This window comes from Myodes glareolus, chromosome 19, assembly GCF_982192425.1.
Source record: "Myodes glareolus chromosome 19, mMyoGla1.1, whole genome shotgun sequence".
NCBI classification, from domain to species: Eukaryota; Metazoa; Chordata; class Mammalia; order Rodentia; family Cricetidae; genus Myodes; species Myodes glareolus.
The window spans coordinates 35289466-35307757 of record NC_142044.1 but is presented as its reverse complement, the minus strand read 5'-3'; the positions used below and the strand labels follow the sequence as shown (position 1 = coordinate 35307757).

At 48.1% G+C, this 18292-nt stretch overlaps 1 protein-coding gene across 3 annotated transcripts in view; it reads left to right on the top strand.

Annotated features, from left to right (window-relative positions):
- Positions 1-18292, top strand: part of Trappc9 (trafficking protein particle complex subunit 9) — a 461504-nt gene that overhangs the window by 40186 nt on the left and 403026 nt on the right. For all 3 annotated transcript variants that reach the window (XM_048457138.3, XM_048457137.3, XM_048457139.3), the window contains one exon: positions 5841-6057. In XM_048457138.3, the coding sequence (XP_048313095.3) occupies positions 5841-6057 (217 nt within the window). The remainder of the gene's footprint in view (positions 1-5840; positions 6058-18292) is intronic.

Here is an 18292-nt window from a genome sequence, read left to right as displayed (position 1 = left end):
CTGACTGTTCTGGAACTTTCTCTGTAGACCAGGCTGTCTTCGTGGAGACCCATCTGCCTCTGCTTCCCAAGTGCTGGGATTAAAGGCGTGCTCCACCATCACCCAGCACTACTGCCCTTCCTTGATGCATTTCAAAGACATGCTTTTCTGCTTTTGATGAAGTTCGGTTTCTCTGTGTTTTAACTTACCTTGGTGTGGTTTTATGCTTTTGTTGTGGTTCAGGAGAAGTCACTGTTCCCAAAGTTCCCACTTTCTATCTGACAGACTGTTTCTATGTAGCCCAGGCTGGTCTGGTACTTGCTGTGTAGATCAGGCTAGCCTCAAATTCTGGGTAGTTCTTCTGCTTTAGCCTCCCAAGGGCTGGGATTACAAGCATGTGCCACCCTGCTTGACTTTTTATGGTAAAATTTAGTGTTGGAAATATATGTTTTTTAACTTTGTTCGTTTTTTTAGGATTTTTTTCTGGCTATTCTGGGTCTCTTGCATTTCCGTATGAAGTTTAGGATTAGCCTGTCATTTTTTTTCTTTTAAGAAGTTAGAGGAATTTGCATGCAGATTTCATTGACTCTGTAGATGAATTTGGAGAGTTTAGCCATCTTAACCATCATAGATAGATGTGTGTGCTGTAACCACAGGCTGTGGGGAGGAGGGCAGACTAATCTGGTTATATAGTGAGCCCCATACTAGCCTAGGCTACATAGAAAGACCCCATCTCAACCTGCTCAACCTCCCTACAAATCAAAACAAACAATGTTGTCTTTCACTCTGAACATAGATTGTCTGTAATAAAGAGCCAATATATCTTTCCCATTCTTTTTTTCCTTTTCATTCTCTTTCCTTCCCGTCTCCCCTTTTCTCTTCCATGTCCGTTCTTTCTTCTCTTTCTTTACCTTTTCTCCTTTTCTCCTTTTCTCCCTCCCTCCTTCCCTCCCTCTCTGCCTCCCTCCCTTCCTCCCAACACTGTGGATTGAACCCTAGGCTTCACACACACCAGGCAAGAGCTCCACCCGTGAGCTGCTGAGCTGTATTCTCAGCCCAAGGAAAAGTTTGGTAGTCACCCTCCATGACTTAACACTAAGATTTTCAGTTTTTATTTTTATTTGTTGGTTTGTTTAACTGGTTTGTATTTTGCTTTGGTCACTTCTATTTTCTCTCATTTTTCTGGGTTAGATGAGGTGTTCTAGGACTTTCCAGTGTCATTATGGTAGACCGTAGATGGCCTTCCCATTCTCCCAATTCACCGCTCTCAATTTTCTTTGTCCCTTTGTTATGTCCAGTCTGTGGGGACCCCAACAGACCACCAGGGAGATGGACTCACTGAAGTGAAAAAGCAAGGTTTATTGGGTGCACGATTACAAGCCACCAGGGACCTCATCTGCGCCCTTCTAGAGAGCACTATTTAAAGACAAAAACTAGAAAAGTTACTTTTTCAGGGTGTGGGGTGACAGGTTCAATCCTGATTGGCTGACATTTGTCCTGGTGAAAAGTGATGGGCTTGTGCTGGCAGGTGATCCTATCTACAATGGTTGGAACGTTAGGAATTCCCTTTGGATGGTCTGTTCCTGGGTGGTGTCTGGATAGTCCCCATTTGTGGTTTGTCGTCTTTCTCGGAACCAGGAATTACGGAATTACCCTAGGGTGAACTACTGAGACTCAGGCCTCTATTGAGCTTGCTATGGCTGGGTCCTGCACCTTCAAGGTTCTGTTCTATTTGGAGCTGTACCTTAAAAAACAAAGTTTATAAAGATTAGCAAAGAATTCTTTATAAAAACAGGCAGTATTTGAAAAGTGGCTGGTCTTAGCTTTTTTTTTTAAAGTATATAAATGCAAATATATAATTTACCTTATTTTCCAAGGTAGACTAAGTATTTTTGAGGTGGGTGTCTCTCCATGCTGCTCATGTTGGCCCCCAACTCTGAGACTCAAGTGACACTTTGGTTCCAGCTGGTTGGTACCTTGCTGGGCTTACCTGTATGCGCTATTATGCCAGGCTAAGTGGAAGCTCCGTGTAGTTTTGAATATAAAGTCTTTCTATCTGAGAGCTGCAGATGTGTAGAGAACAGAATGGGTCTTGTATACTGGAGAGTGTCCAGGCTAGCTGTGTCCTTCCCGCCTTGTCCACATCAGCATGCCGTGCCATCCTGGGCTGTTTCAAAGCCCCTTCCTGTAGTGCCTTGCTCTGCAGAGCTTAGTGAGTTCCTGCAGTTTTGAAGGTGGAAAGGGCCAAGCTGTATTCTTTAGCATTCCTGGCTGACTCATTCAGTTGTAACCTGTGATCTGAAAAGTCTTTATCCACAGGGGCTGGAGAGATGGCTCGCTGTTAGGTGTTCGGAGCGCTTACACAGATGAAAGTTCAATTCCCAGCAACTGTATCCGGTGTGTTCCGGCCTCCTGGAATTCTTATGCCGAGGATCTTATGCCTTCTTCTGACTTCCATGGCCACCTGTATTCATGTGCCCATACCCCCCTCCACTCCTCGAAAACGAAATAACCCCTTTAGAAGTCTTGAGGAGGTCTCTGTTGACAGTTATGTTTCCCATTGTCCTAAATGTTCACATTATTTCATTCCCAGCCACCAAAAAATTAGACAGCCCTCCCTTTCTCAGAGGAGAAGTCACAGTGGCAGAGCTGGTGACTCTGATGGCCTTGACTCAGACCTACTAAGTGCACTGTGCTGTTCTCTGCCCGGCCATGCCAGAATGTTCTAACAATGCCCCCACTTCCCTTCTACTGTTAGAACCAAGTGGGTTTCTGCCCACTTTCCGGTTGGAAGTAGAATGGTAAGATACCAGAATGACCCGTCTTCTGACTAAGGCCTCTTTATCTTGAGTGTCTTCCAAATGCTTCTGCCAGAAAATTGCATAAACATCTAGGCCCTGGACCCAGAGGCTGTGGCTATGCAGCTTGCTGAAGAATTAGAACAAAACTGTGCTGACTCATGCCCCCTGCAAGAGCGGGAGGTCAGCAATGAGTGTGGGGCCTTGATTGCCTCTCAAGATTTTGCCCAGGACCACTTCGCACTCCCCAAGGTCCTTGGGCTGCCCACATTAGCTCGGCGCAGCTTTGCCCCCAGGCTGCCAAGGCTTGTGTTCACCGGAGGCTTCCCGGTCAGTGGCAGCATGCCAACTGGAAAACTCTTGTGCCTGGACTTCTCCACAAGGGAGGTTTCCCAGAGTCTGAAGTAATTTTAGTTCCATCTATGGGGAGTGCTTACCATGTGCTGTCCTGTCGCGTTCATATGGTGTGAAGAATGAGAGAGCCTTCTGCCTGCAAGAGAAGCGGGCTCCCTCCATGGGAGTCTTGGAGGATGGGGGCCAAGGGTTTGGACCCTCTGTTTGCTGTTATCTGCGGAAAGGACCCCGGCTGAGGTCACCATCGTCAGCATCTGTAGTCATGTTCATATGCAGGATGTCCAAGCGAGGGTCTAGGGGTCTCCAGTATGGGATGGAGGCAGTCAATATGTTTGCCTCTTTTACCTCTCTCCTTGTCGCCTGCCTTGGCTGAATGTGGCACACTAGAGTCTTCTGAAGCAAGGCTGTGTCCTGTGCAAGTTTGGTGTCCATGGATCATAGACCCGGTCAAAACACTTCTAAAGGCACTGGACCTAAATTTCTTAGACCTAGGACACAAGGAATGCTAACCAAGAGAGAAGGAATTGATAGTGTGAGCTCTGTCACATGACACGTCTCTGCTTATCAGATGATTCTCTTAGGAAAGAAAATTGGCATCAGACTGGGAGAAAATATTCACCAAACATGTATGACTAAGGACTTAGCTTTGGAACCTGTGACAAGTAAGCCCGGCTCCATAGTAAGATGAATGATCTAATTTAAAAAACTGCCAGAAGCTTTGAACAAATACCTCCTAACGGGAGATAAAAGTGTGGCCAGGAATCATAGGGAAGGGCGCTCGGCGCCTGGTTATCAGGGAATGCAGAAGAACACCAGCAGTATGGCAAAAGCCACGGGTTCCTGTGACATCAAACATCTGTGATCAGACATGGCACAGTGTGATCCTTGTGCGTCATACCCATGGGTGGGAACTGAGGCTGCTACTCTGGAAGAATCTGGCTGCCCCAGGACGGGGGGGGGGGGGGGCTCAGTGTGAGCAGTACAGGAGTCAAGGAATGGCACTGTGGGGCTAGAGGTTATATATGTGAGCATGTTACCAGGAGAACGTCAAAGAGATAGCGTGAGGGATTTAGGACACATGTGGGTTGTGCATGTGTGTGTGCATGTGTGTGAGCGTGTGTGCATGTCTGTGCGTATATGTATGCATGTGTGAATGTGTGTATGTGTGTGTGTGCATGTGTGTGCATATGTGTGTATGTGTGTGTGCATGTGTGTATGCATGTGTACATGTGTGTGTGTGTGTGTGCATGCGTGTGTATACATGTGTGTGTGTATAGCTGGAAACCCCTGTGCCCCAGAGCTTCTGCACTCACTCGGTACTTGCTGACCCTTGTCTGAAGTATTTACCATACACACAGTACTTATTTTGTTTCTCGGCTTTCTAGAATCTTCCCTGTGGGTTCTAAGCTAGGAATCTACCTGTTGTAAGTGCACAGGCCTCAAGGGAGAGGCTCTTGCTTCCTACATTTCCTGTAGTCTCCCCGGGGGTGCAGTGGGTGCCAGCAAGTGTGGAACCATGGGAATGGCCTTGCTTTCTCTGGTGGCTGTGGCTGGGACTGCCATAGAGACCCAGCATGACTGTGAGGCATCTGGACGGTGTTTTGTGAACTGCAGGACTCCTGAGCAGTTCACACAGTTCCACCGGTTCCACCTGGCTGCTCCAGCCAATACTGCAGACCTGGGGGTTCTGAACAGCACAGGGTGCTTTTCCAGGGCCAGCAACACGGGTTTGGTGCCTGGTGAGGGCTGCCGACTGTGCACAGGTGCCTTGTCTCCCACAAGGCTGACTAGCAGTGTCCATTTATCAACATATTGAAGTCCAGCAACCAAAAGTCACCTTTGACTCACCTGATTAACGTGCCCAATTAAAATTAGACACCTCATCATAATTCAGGGTTTCCTCCTTTTTCTTTCTAAACCACCATTTGCCTATGGGTCACATCTGTCTCTTTATCTAGGATATTCCTAGTACAAATATCCCTTCTGAGTCTCTCTCTTAATCCCTTCTCCTTCTATCTCTCATCCTTCTCTGTCTCCTGTCTTTGCCTCTTATTCCCTGCCCTTTGTCCCTCTGTGGCAAATACATTTCCTTTGTGCTGAGAACTTGGTCTTGGGGTGTCTTGGGCCAGTGCCGATCCATTATAGCAACAGAAATAACTCAAATACAGCTGTGTCCCCAAGGCCCACCCCAGCATAGGTGACAGTTTGACACAACACCTTGACTACAAGGAAGTGGGTCTAGTTATCAAATGTAAGCTGACTTAAAAAAATAAAAAAGGCCTGTGGTTTGTGGGCATCTAGGGGGTGCTTACCACCAGGGTTGTTTTGGTCCCATCACCCTTGAGAGGCTACACTAGACCTTGCCTGGAAGAAGCGTGCTTATAAGCCAGGAAGTCTTAAGTCTAAGTTAGGTGGCATTGTTATCATCTGCTAGTCCTGGAGCTCCACATGGAATGTTCTAAGGAGCCCAGCAAAAACCCTTCCCCATTTCTCTTGTCATGATGGATTCTTGATTCTTGTTCCTTCTTACGAAAGATGTCTCCTGCATCGTGTGGCAACCCCTTGTGCCCGAGAACCTCAGCCGTCTTAGCCAAAGGCTGGATGTGCTTGTAGCCATGACTCATGAAAGGTCTTGGGGTGTTCACAGGGGTCCCCCAAACCCTCAGATTCCAGGTGCATCATGCTTCTTGCTTTCTCTCTGTGCTTCAGCTCTCCGAGGAAGAGAAAATCCAGCGCTACAGCATCCTGTCTGAGCTCTACGAGCTGATTGGCTTCCACCGCAAGTCAGCATTCTTCAAGCGCGTGGCTGCCATGCAGTGTGTGGCCCCTAGCATCGCGGAGCCTGGCTGGAGGGCCTGCTACAAGCTCCTTCTGGAGACGCTGCCTGGTTACAGCCTGTCACTAGACCCCAAGGACTTCAACAAAGGTACTGAGGACCCGGGCTCGGGTAGACTTGCTTTGTTTCCATTCATATTGTGTATTTGAGCATCCGCTGAGTATTGTGGGACGGTAGTGGGCACCTGTGGTTCAAAGGTAGCCAAGCCCTTCCCTTCACAGCTTCTCACAGCAGCGGTGTCATGACAGGAAGTCCTGGAGCCCACCTTGTGGCCTTGTTGTTTTTGCACCTTGCTTAGTCGAGGTCAGAAATCACCCTTGAGGCCATCACCATGGCCGGTCACCAACACAGTACTTCAAGTCCTAATGTTTTTACTTATCTTATGAAGTGTTGTTAGGTTAGCAAAAATCAATGTACCTTTCTGGAATATATAGACTTGGATGTATGTGTATACACACTACTGTGCATTTGTGGCAGATTCTGATTCTGTAATAATAATATTAAAACACAGCTATGTGTAATGACTATAGACAAAGTCTTTATTAGTCAGAGACAAATTCCTGCTTTAGATAGGGCCCAGAGATAGTGATGGTGTGGCGTTCAGTCGGAGAGAAGTGACTCACCCGCCCAGTAGGGTGCAGGTAGAGCCCCAGTGCTCCCACTCTCAATCACAAATCCCTCTCTGGTCACTGATGTCACCCTCCCCAGACGCTTTAGTGCCAGCCTCCCTGAGCAGCTCATGTCACCTCCATTCCCAGGAGACCAGAATCTTTAGAAGGGCGTCACTTGCCTCAGAGATGAGACCCGCTGTTCTGTGAAGGGCAGGTGGTAGGGCCTTCCAGCCCTTGGGGCCACGGTCTCTGTTGTTCAGAGGGGTTTGAAAGCAGCCCTGGTCACGTGTAAATCACGAGGACTTCACAGGCAAGTGTAGACGACAGGGGCAGGGATAGTGGCCAATATCTGGAATCTAGCACTCGAGGGGGCCAGGGCAGAAGGATGGCCGTAAATTCGAGGCCAGTCTGGTTTACAGAGAGCAGTCCTGTGGCAAAAGAAACCACACAGTCCCTCTCTGTACCTCCCCACTCCTCCACCCCCCCCCCTGCAATAAAACAGTAGGTGGTGGGCAGGCCAGATTCGGCACTTGCTGCACTTGACCGAAACCCCTGGCAGGGCACACACCGAGAGCCGATCATTTTAGGAAGGGCAGCCCCTCCCATCTTTAAGGCAAACACAGGTAAGAGTTTCATTCATTGTGGCCACCTTAGGAAAAGGATTCAGGGGCCCCATGTCCACTTTCTGGTTAACTGAAATGGTCTTTAGGTTTAAGCAGGAAGAACTGGGGCAAGAGGTGTGCATCATAAGCAGTCCTGGTTCTCATGAGGTCCCATCTGTCACTGCCCCAGATAGTCCTTCAGAGTAGTGTCAAGATGTCTTGGTTGCTGAGGGGAGAAGGGCTCCCAGGAGGTAAGCAAGATGACTGGGTTGGGTTAAGATAGAGGTTGGGGCCCAGCAGGACAAGGGACTCCGCAGATTGGTGAAGAGAGGGCAGGAGGCCATGCCTGCTGAGGAGAGACTGACCTGGGTGAGGCGTCACTTGGCAGTCAAGGGGGACCTTTGTGCTCAGGCATATAGCAGGCTTATGGAGGGAGGTGCCCCCCACCTCTACTCCCGGTCCCCACAACCCTGGAATTCTGTTTTCAGAGCAGCCAATATCTTGCCTCCCTGGATACCCAGGGGCGAGGTGGGCGGGCAGAGGTCTCCTGAGCAGCTTTCCGTTCCTGTGCTCTGCTGGTGTTGTCCTTCCATGTTAGCTCACAGAAGAGCCTGTCTCTGCTATGACCTCGCTAGACAGGTCTCCTCCATCCTGCGCCCCTGCTGAGGGGTATTTTTAAAACAGTGACACACAGACCTTGGCATTTGTTTGTGTTCAGTACTGTCAGTGACTGTAGCACACTCTAGACAGTGGCTTTTATTTATTTAACTTTTTGGAGACAAGGTTTCATGATGTAACTCAGGCTGGCCTTGAACTCACAAGCCCAGGGTGGCTTGGAACTCTCAATCCTCCTGCCATGGCCTCCCAATTGATAGGAGTACAGGCGTGTGCCTCAACACTGTTGTGTGGTGTCACTTTGAAGTAAATCTTGTCCTTGACTTTAAAGATATATATTTAAGCTAATTTATTTATTATGTGTGTGTGTGTGGGCACTATGGTGTGCATGCAGAGGTCAGTGGACAAGATGTAGGAGTCATTTCTCTCCAGTCACATGGGTTTCAGAGCTGGATCTCAGATCGTCAGGCTTGGTGGCAGATGCCTGATGAACCATCTTGCTGGCTCCTGTCCCTTACTTCCATCTTAGCTGTCAGGATTGTGGGCAAGGGGTCAAGAGACGGATTTGGGACTCTTTCCAGAAGGTCTTACACGCTGCAGAGATTTTGTGGCCATTGCCACTGGAACAGAGGACGCCTCTAGAATGCCATCTCCTCTCTTCATGTGCTGGACTGGAGTGAGGAGGGCAGCAGAGGGCAGGCAGGACGCTTATACAGAGCCCACGATGACCCCGTGATGGTCACTTTGCTGTGACTTGGGATGGACAGACTCATGGGTGCCCTCAGCTCCTGTCTGCTCTCAGCTGTGTCTGGATTCCTCCAGCCTGTAGGCTCCTTGGGCTGACTCCACTGTCTGAATAATTCTACAGGCCCTTCCTTAGCTCTCAGAGCACTGCCGAGATCATGCAGCATGTCCTTGGCAGAATGCCACATGGAACCTGGGGATAACAGGTGCTCCAAACCTTCAAGTGGGGTGACTGTTGCAGGCCACTGTGGGCTCTGCATCGTCACCTCCCTGCCCCCCTCCACTCCAGTTCAGCTCCGCAGGACTCAGAAGATGGTGGGCGCCATTCTAGGGGCTTCCCTCCCCTGTTTCAGCAGCAAGGACAGTACGCCAGTGGTGGGAGGGGAATCTGGATGCAGGGGCTGGGGCAGGTGGTTCTAGGGATCAAGCTTAGGTCATCAGGCTAGGCAGCAAGCACCCTCATCTGCTGAGCCAGCCCACTGGCCCTTCTCTTCTCCCTTCTTAAAAAAATATAGATCACATAAGGCTTTTATTATTTTCTTTCTATCAATTCTCTTTATTCTGTGTGATTTTGTTTCATTAAAAAAGTAGATTTTAGACTGGTGAGATGTCTCAGCAGTTAAAAGCATTTGCTGCTCTTGCAGAAGACCTGGATTTGTTTTTAAACTCCTATGTGGTGGCTCACAGTCACCTGTAACTTCTGTTCCAAGGGATCTCGCATCCTCTTCTAGCTTCTGTGGGCACAAGGCAAGTACATGGTGCACATCCATACACGCAGCCAAACACATACATTAAAAAAAGTAAATTATATTAAAAAATTATTTTCAAAGCAATTTCAGATCCACAGGAAAAATGACCATACAGTGCAGAGTTCTTTGATCCCCTTTCTCCAGAGACATGGCCTTCCCTACCAGCCAGCATTCCCACTCGATGGAGCATCTGCTACAGCCCATGAGCCAACATAGCATATCCGTACCCTCAGCCCACAGCTCCTGTCAGGGCTCACTATGGTGCTGGACGTTCTCTGGGTTTTGAGTATGGTGACGGATCCACCATTATGGAGTCACACAAAATCAAGCATCCTCCCATAGGTCCTCTGCACTCTGTCCAGCCCAGGCCCCTGCAGCCACACATCCTTTCATAATCTCCACACTTCTCCTTTCTCCAGAATGACATCAGGCACATGTACACTCACCTCACAAATCTTGGTGGTTTTGGAGGCTGACTCTCGTGAATAAAGCAGCCATAAGCATCCGTGTGAAGGTTCTGTGTGAATGTAGTGTTTCAGCTCCTCTGGGCCAGCGTTAGGAAGCACAGTGACTGTGTCAAATGGCCACTTTTCACTCCCAAAGATAGTGGGTGACAGTTTCCACTGCTCTGTGTCCTGGCCAGCATTTGGAACTGTCAGTGTTCTGGACTAAAGCGTGTGGTGGGATCTTGTTTTAGTTTACAGTTAGCTAGCGACTACATTGAACATTTCTTCCTATGCTTGTCTGAATGTCTTCCCTGGTGATTCCATTTGAAAACCAGGTTCTTTGTTCTCTGCTTCTATAATATGCATAACAGTCCTTTAGCAATATCTTTGACAAATATTTCCTCCCAGCATGCATCTCGTTTTCCTATTCTCTCGGCAGCTTATCTGCAAAACAGCAGTTTTCGATTTTAATGACATCTACTTCATCAGCTCTCTCTTATGGATGTGACTTTGGAGCCATATTTAAAAATCTATCACTACACCAAATGCTACCTACAGTTTTCATTTATTAACTTGTAGGGGAACATTTCACAGACCCCAAAGAAGTTCCATGAACACTTAGAACCTTCCAGAGAGGTTTTTGTTTCTTGTAGGTCCATTTTGGTGTACTATTTGTGAAGTCCACAGTTAACATCTTGGTTTAATACTTGGTTGGTGGCTGTCCCGTGTCCCGGCTGGTCTGCTGGAGGGCCTGCCTTTGCTCTGCTGGGTCACTCCACTCCTTTGTCAGATCCCCGTGGACTATACTTATGTGGCCTATTTCTGCATTCTCTTTATCAATTGTTTTGTTTGTCTATTTGCCAAAACCATACTGCCTTGATTATTTTAGCTTTATAGTAAGTATTGCAGTCAGGGATATTTTTATTTATTAAAAAATTTGTTCTTTTTTGATATTACAGAAAAGTGGCCGTTCATGGAAGTGGTTATTCATGTTATAGTGCTATCTCCTGTTTTGTTTTGTTTTTTTCCACCTGTGGTATTTAGAGCAGCTGCCACACGGAGTGATGGTCCGTGCAGGGCCTCTCTGGGCTGTGATTGCCTGGCTTGTACCCACTTCAGGACTGAGTGAGGCTGCCCAGTCTCCAGCTTTGCTAAGCCTCATGCCTGTGGGTGCACATGGCCACAGCACCTATTTGAGCCACATCAAGGCAGGCTGTGACCTCTTGGTAATACTTCCACATGACTAACCTGTTTCCGACAGCTCAGTGAGAGATTCTGTGAGCACATGGGACGTGTGGATGGAGGGAAGTCCAGGATACCTTTACTCATGGTTTGATCTTGGCCAAGTTGCCCCATGTCCTGTGTCTGTGTATCTGAATCTTGGGGACAGTGGTTTATGAAAGGATTGGATCCCCTGTAGGGTGCTGAGGACAGAGCTCAGCATGCGGTCCGTGTGCATGCGGTCCGTGTCAGATGGAGTTTCTGATGTTTCTCGAGGATCGCACGAAGGGAGTAGAAGAAAATGGACTGAGTATTGAGAGCCTTTAAGGCCAGCATTGTTCCTGTGGCCCTTCTGTGGGATTGATGGCGTTGATTGGAATGAGGGCCAAGGTGTCTAGAGAGTCAAAGTTAGAGTTACTGGCAGAAGAGAAAGTGAAAGGTCCTCCCGTTTGGGAAGCAGAGCAGGAGGATGTCCTGGCTGATTTATCTGTATTCTGGAGAGATTTGATGGGCAAAGAGAAGATCCTGGAAAGAGAGGAAAGAGTTTTTGGAGCACCACGTGATCAGTTTCGAGAGGTTGGAAGGCGATTTTCAGATACTGAAACTGAGACGCCTGCAAGAGGGCGTGCCCCGTGAGTGGGCGTGTCCCGCGAGTGTGAGTGCCCCTCAAGTGGGCGTGCCCCGCCAGTGGGCTTTTCTGTTACTTCCCTTGGCATCTTGAACTTTACCTCAGGCCGGCTGCAGGCTAAAAAAAGCACAAGGACTTCATGCAAAGGCACACTTAGCATTGCCTTAAGTTTGTCTTTCTGTACAGGGCCTACCTGAGAACATGCTGAAGTCCTTTTCCCATGATGCACTGCCCTCCCCACCCCCGGGCTTCCCATTTCACTCTCCAGTACTTAGCTGAATGCTGTTTCTTCTGAGATTGCAATGTTGCTTCTGTGGAGATTGAATTCCTTTGTGTCTCTACTCTCCGAATGCCTGCTATTCCTCCTCTGGCCCCTTCTGTGACTTTGTAAGCACACTTAAAAGCCTTCTGGGTGACTTATGTAACACCACCTCCCCAGCCTCCTGCCAGTCCCACAGTACTGGCCCCTTTGTCCTTTGCATCCGGTGGAGCTGTCCATGTGAACACCTGTGGTAAAGACTGGACCCAGCCAGGAGTCCTCACAGCTCCTGTGGCCAGTTATTAAATTTGTCCCCCGCTCTTCATTTGTAAGTCTTAAGAATGGAACATACTACTTTTGAAGCATTCAAGTGGTTCTGTCCTTTTCACTTGGACTTTTTGTTTCGGGAGGGGACATTTGCCATTGTTTTGTGGAAGCAGTGAGGTTCAGTAAGAGTTAAGATGGTAACTGTCAGCCGGCCGCATTTCTAGACAATAAAAACCACTTTAAGCCCCACCTCCACTTCATACGTTTCTCAGAGAATTAAATGGAAATCTACCAAAGCCCCATACTTGAGAATAAAAGCTAGACAGTCAGATCTCTGAGATCCAGAAATGTCTTCGGTCTTGTTTGTGAGGTGAGCATTTCGCCTGCTGGCTGCAGAGGCTCGAGTTAGGACCCTGCTCCTGTGTTCTGTGTGTTTGCTGGCTTAGGGACCACATCTTCTACCTTAGTCTTATTTGTGCTGCTGCGTGAGGAGGTTTCTCTGTTTTGCTTTTTGCTCAGTCTTTTGCTAAATGAGAGATAAAATGTCGCCGGGGAACTTTTCTGAAAGAGACACGGATTTTGATGTTGCTGAGTGGCAGCTGTCAAAGCCTGAACCTCAGTGGCGAGATGGCAGAGAGTTTTGTCAGGAGTCAAGTGCTGCAAATCTGTCTTTGCAAAAGCTTCAGTGTTTTACTGGAGGACTCTGAACCGCAGAGGAGGTACCATGGGCTCAGGGCTCACTGGTGAGCTAGTTTGTCCTGGGTCTCACTCACACCTGCCCATGGTAGTAACTGGACCATGGCCTAGTTGGAAAAATAACTAAGTGATAGTCACTACCCCAGGCTGGTTTCCTGCATGAGAATGAGCTCTTGGGTTGGTAGTGCTGAGCTGAATGAGAACTGGGGCTTTTTGAAGGTGTGGCTAGCTAGCTTGATCTTGACTCAGACTCTTCCTCCTAAAATTCTCATCTGTTGCAGTTGTTGGTCCTAGTCTCTCTGACCAGGTGGAAACATGGCAAGGATGTGTCTCAATTGCCGCTTTTCTTATTGATGCAGGATGTCACCACTGTATGTTCCAGGTCGTTTCTGGAAGCTATGTCACATCCTGGCATATACTGTGGAGGTTGGGTTGGCTTCCAGGTTTTCCATTGATCTGTAACTATGACGTATACTAAATATCCAGGAATTGAGCAAACAGCCGAAGCGAACCCCCCACCCAGCAAATCCCTGGAGCCTTGGCATTGCATCCTCACACACTTGAGCATGCGTACCCAAAACAGAAGGAGATTTTTCTGGTGTCAGGCTCTCATCTTGACCCACATGCCAGTTAAGTACCCACCATGCACCAGGCCTCCTGCCAGGCATTAAGGATCCTTGGATGAATAAGCCACATTGCTGCTGCCAAGGCAATGAGGAATTGATGGAAGAAACAGAACCATGAGCTTACAGGGGCCCCACTGTGCCTGTTAGCAGCTGGAGTCTGTGCCTGCTGCTGAGCGCACACAGAAAAGGGAGTGGCTGGCTGCGCAGGGCACGGTGGTGGGAGGCAAGACCAGCAGGGGCTGTGAGTTACATGGAACATCTTAGGCACATTGACTGAAGTGAGGATGCATGAAGCAGTGATCCATACTCTCCAGGCAGTAGGCGGAGGAGTGCTGCGCGCCACTTGTCAGACGCCTCTGTTCTGGGGGTATTGTAATAAGCACCAAACCGTCTTCATGTGCAGGGACTCATGATGGTAGAGTGGGGTTGGGGGTTGACTACAAGTAGGTAATGTTACCCGATAACCATAGCAGTAGAGATCTGGTATATCAAGGGTTTGTTCTCAATGCAATAATGGAGCAGGCTGGGTCATTAATCACCCTGCAGAGTCGGAGGCTGCTGCTGTGTGTTAAACACATTATATTCATTGAGTCATAATATTAGCACTTATCAGCTAGCATTTGTTGAGAAGTTAGGATGAACGGCTACAGCACTTTAAATGGACCGCTTGCAGCTTTGTGACAAGGGGACTCTTGTTTCCCTGTGTGACTTCCTCCCCTGCCTGCCCAGCTCACAGGGCACTCTCATTCACCCCCACTCCTCTGTCCCCACAGCGGTCAGCAGCACCTGTACCTCCTATGGGCTTATCCTGACAGAATGGACACCGCCTTAGGGGAGGCACTCTGTCCCCCTAACTTTCATGTATTTCTGTATGAAGTTCTCAGCAAGTGTATGCTAACTGTGACTCTCGTGAGCTCTTTGAGGTTGCCAGTGAGCATCAGTTTTTTCTGTGTCTGAATTCACCGATGTTTTTATGATCCGAGTCTTGGCTCAGCAGGGACTCACCAGTCTGGCTGATGGCAGGCATTAGGTAGGAATGTTAGGGCTCAGAGTGCTTGACCTTCTTTCAGGTGTTGAGATCACATTGGGGTGTAGAGGGCAAGTGCAGTCTGTGTGTTGAAGTCTCTATAGATCCAGTGCTAATTCTATCAAAATTCCAATAGCATTCTTTATAGAACTAGGAAAAAAACTTGAAAAAAGAGAAAAGACAGCCAAAATAATCGTAAGGAAAAAGAATACTGGTGTCACAATATCTGAATTCAAACTCTACTTAGAGCCATAACAGCAAAGACAGCATGGTTCTGCCCGAACACAGACGTATAGACCGATGGGGCATAATAGAGGATGCAGAAACAAACCTACACAACCATAGGCATCTAGTTTCTGACAAAGGTGTCAAACACATGCACTGATGAAAACAGGCCATCCAGCAAGCCATACTTGATAGTTACCCACAGAGGACTCAGAGCCACGCTTCTCATCCTGCCACAAACATGAATTCATAGTGGATCAAATACCTCAGAGCCGGAGACACTGGACCTACTAGAAGGGAACGTAGGAAAAGCATGTTCAGATGCAGGTGTGAGCAAGGACTTTGTAGGAAAAGCATGTTCAGATGCAGGTGTGAGCAAGGACTTTGTAGGAAAAGCATGTTCAGATGCAGGTGTGAGCAAGGACTTTGTAGGAAAAGCATGTTCAGATGCAGGTGTGAGCAAGGACTTTGTAGGAAAAGCATGTTCAGATGCAGGTGTGAGCAAGGACTTTGTAGGAAAAGCATGTTCAGATGCAGGTGTGAGCAAGGACTTTGTAGGAAAAGCATGTTCAGATGCAGGTGTGAGCAAGGACTTTGTAGGAAAAGCATGTTCAGATGCAGGTGTGAGCAAGGACTTTGTAGGAAAAGCATGTTCAGATGCAGGTGTGAGCAAGGACTTTGTGAAGGGAGCCAGCCGCAGCTCACAGGGAGTCAGTCATCCCAACAGTTAGAAGGCTTCTGCACAGCAAACAAAACTGACAACAGGGCGAGCACTCCACAGACCGGGAGCAAACCTTTGCCAGCTATGCTTCAGACAGGGCTTAAGATATGGAACATACAAGGTACTTCAAAAACTAGAAAGCAAGCCCAAACAGCCAACCGGAAAATGGGCGGGTGAACTGAGCTCAGCTGTTAAAAGGAGAAGCACAAATGGCCAATGACTATTTTGAAAAGTATTTAACATCTCAATTCAGAAGGGCCGTGCAAGTCAAAAACACGTTGCTACCCCGTCTCACACCACTCAGGAAAGATTTCGTCAAGGCAACAAATGGCAGTAGATGCTGGGGGAGGGTGTCGGGAGAGAGGGGCCCTTTGGTAGGAAGATAAGTTGGTGCAGCTGCTATGGAAATCAGCGTGGGGGTTTCTCAAAAAATTAAAAACAGAGCGACCACATAACCCAGGTTGTCACTCCTGACACACACATAAAATATCTTCCCACAGAACCACCTGCCCATCTGTGCTCACTGCTGCTCTATTCATGGTATCAGGGGAGTGGACCCGCTTAGACAGTTATCTAATGGATGGAACTGGAAAATATTAAGTGAAGTAACTCAGACACAGAGTGCATGTTCTTTTTCACATGTTTGTCCTACCTTCTAATTTTTACATATGTGTACATATGAAGGAATGAGTGTGGGTGCAGGAAACTACAGAGGCCATGAAAGGGGAAAAGGAGGGTTTCCTAGATGTCGAGAAGAGGGGTGCCAGAACACATGTGATGTGGGATACTGGGGCTGGAACATAAAAGTGGGGAGGGTAAGCAGGGAGCTAGGGGAGAGGAGCAGGATAGAGAGAGAATCAACTAAAACAAACACATATGAAAATATCGTAAGGGTGTTGGAGAGATGGCTTGGCAGTCAAGAGTACTCGCTGCTCTTGTAGAGGATCCGGGTTTGGTTCCTAGTGCCCATATTGGGTAGCTCACAACCACCTGTAACTCCAGCTCCAGAGTGTCGGATGCCTCTGAGCTCCTTGGGCACCTGGACTCACATACACATGGTTAAAAATAAAAATAAATCTTAAAATTGGGGGCCCCAGAGATGGCTCAGCAGTTAACAGCATGAGTTACTCTTGTGGAGGATCCAGGTTTGGTTCCCAGCACCCACATGGGGGAACTCACAACCACCTGTAGTCTAGTATCAGGAGAACTGAATGCCCTCCTTCTCTGTGGGCTCTGAGCATGCATGTGGTACACATGCATACATCCAGGCAAACACTTATACATAAAATAATAAATCTAAAAACAAAATAAAAAACCTTAAACATTAAAAAAGAAATGTCACAAGAAAATCTATTACCGTGTATACTAATTTTAAAAAAAGCCTTCATGTGGGACTTCTTGCATCCCAGCGTACAGACTCCTACTGTGTGTGTGTGTGAGCACGCGCGCGAGAGAGACAGAGACAGACAGACACAGAGAGTCAGAGATGGGGACTCGGGCTTCCTGTGGTCCATCCACCAGTGAAACAGGTTCCAAAGAGGCGGCCGGAGACTGCGAGGCAGCTGTGCCTACAGCAGACCTGCAGCAAGTCAGATTATGTCATTTTCCCCAGCTTTCCTGTGTGTCTAGAGTCTCCCGACATTGTGAGGGACCCCTATGTCCACATCTTCTTTTTGAAAGGTTTTACAGTGGAAAATCTGTAGAATTTGTAATTGTAGCCAAAAGGAGCTGGGACCCTAGAACTCTGCCTTCTTAAGGAAATACTTTCAAGAAGGCTGTGTTAGCAAGCAAGCATCCTACCTTTCCTTTCAAATGTGCTGCGATGTTTGGGAGGAAGAGGCCCTTCCAGTCCCTGAATGACCTTGTTATCTATTTATCTCTCCCCTCTCTTACACCTCCAAGTTGATCCTGGGGGCCCATCTAGGGTTATCGCTTCTTGAGAAAATATCTCTCCATTACTCAGATGCACTGGAAACAATCTTCTGGAGGCTCTCAGGGTTATTTCAGTGGACGTCTTCATAGACGAGAGAAAGTATAGTATAAGGCTGTTTTTTAAAATTCTTCTTTCCAAGTCAGGCAGTGGTGGCACAGGCCTTTAATCCCAGCACTCAGGAGGCAGAGGCAGGTGGATCTCTGTGAGTTCGAGGCCAGCCTGGTCTACAGAGTGAGTGCCAGGACAGGCTCCAAAACTACACAGAAAAACCTTGTCTTGAAAACAAACAAAATAGTAAAATTCTTCTTTCTATACTGGGGTTGGAGCCTGGGATCTTGCCCGTGTTAGGCAGGTTTTCTACCACTGAGCTCTGTGTTGTCGAAAATGACTTTAAGGTGTGTGACTTTTGTTTATGCTGCATTTGTTTAACTCCGTGAAGCTGTGTTACTTTGCCTGATGGTCTAATAAAGAGCTGAATGGCCAATAGCAAGGCAGGAGCAAGGATAGGCAGAGAGAACAAATAGGAGAAATCTGGGAGAAGAGAAGGAACAAGCCAGAACAAGGAGAGGAGGACGTCAGGGGCCAGCCACCCAGCCACCCAGCCACCCAGCCACCCAGCCACCCAGCCACCCAGCCACCCAGCCAGCCACAGGGCGAACTGAGCCCCCCAAGATCCAAACGAGGAGCAAAAGGAGGAAGAAAATGACGAAGGACTGCGAGGGATACTATCACCCACTGATACAAGGGGTCGGATCTAATGAGAGTTTACCAAGGCCAGATGGACCGTGACTGAACGAGCATGTGATCCAACCAGATTCTCTGAATGTGGCCGGATTTTCTGAATGTGGCTGGCCTGCAGTCTTTCCGAGAAGCCATTGACAATGACACTGGGACTGGTTTCCTCTGCATATACTGGATTTTTGGGATCCAGTCTGTTTGGATGCTCACCTTCCTG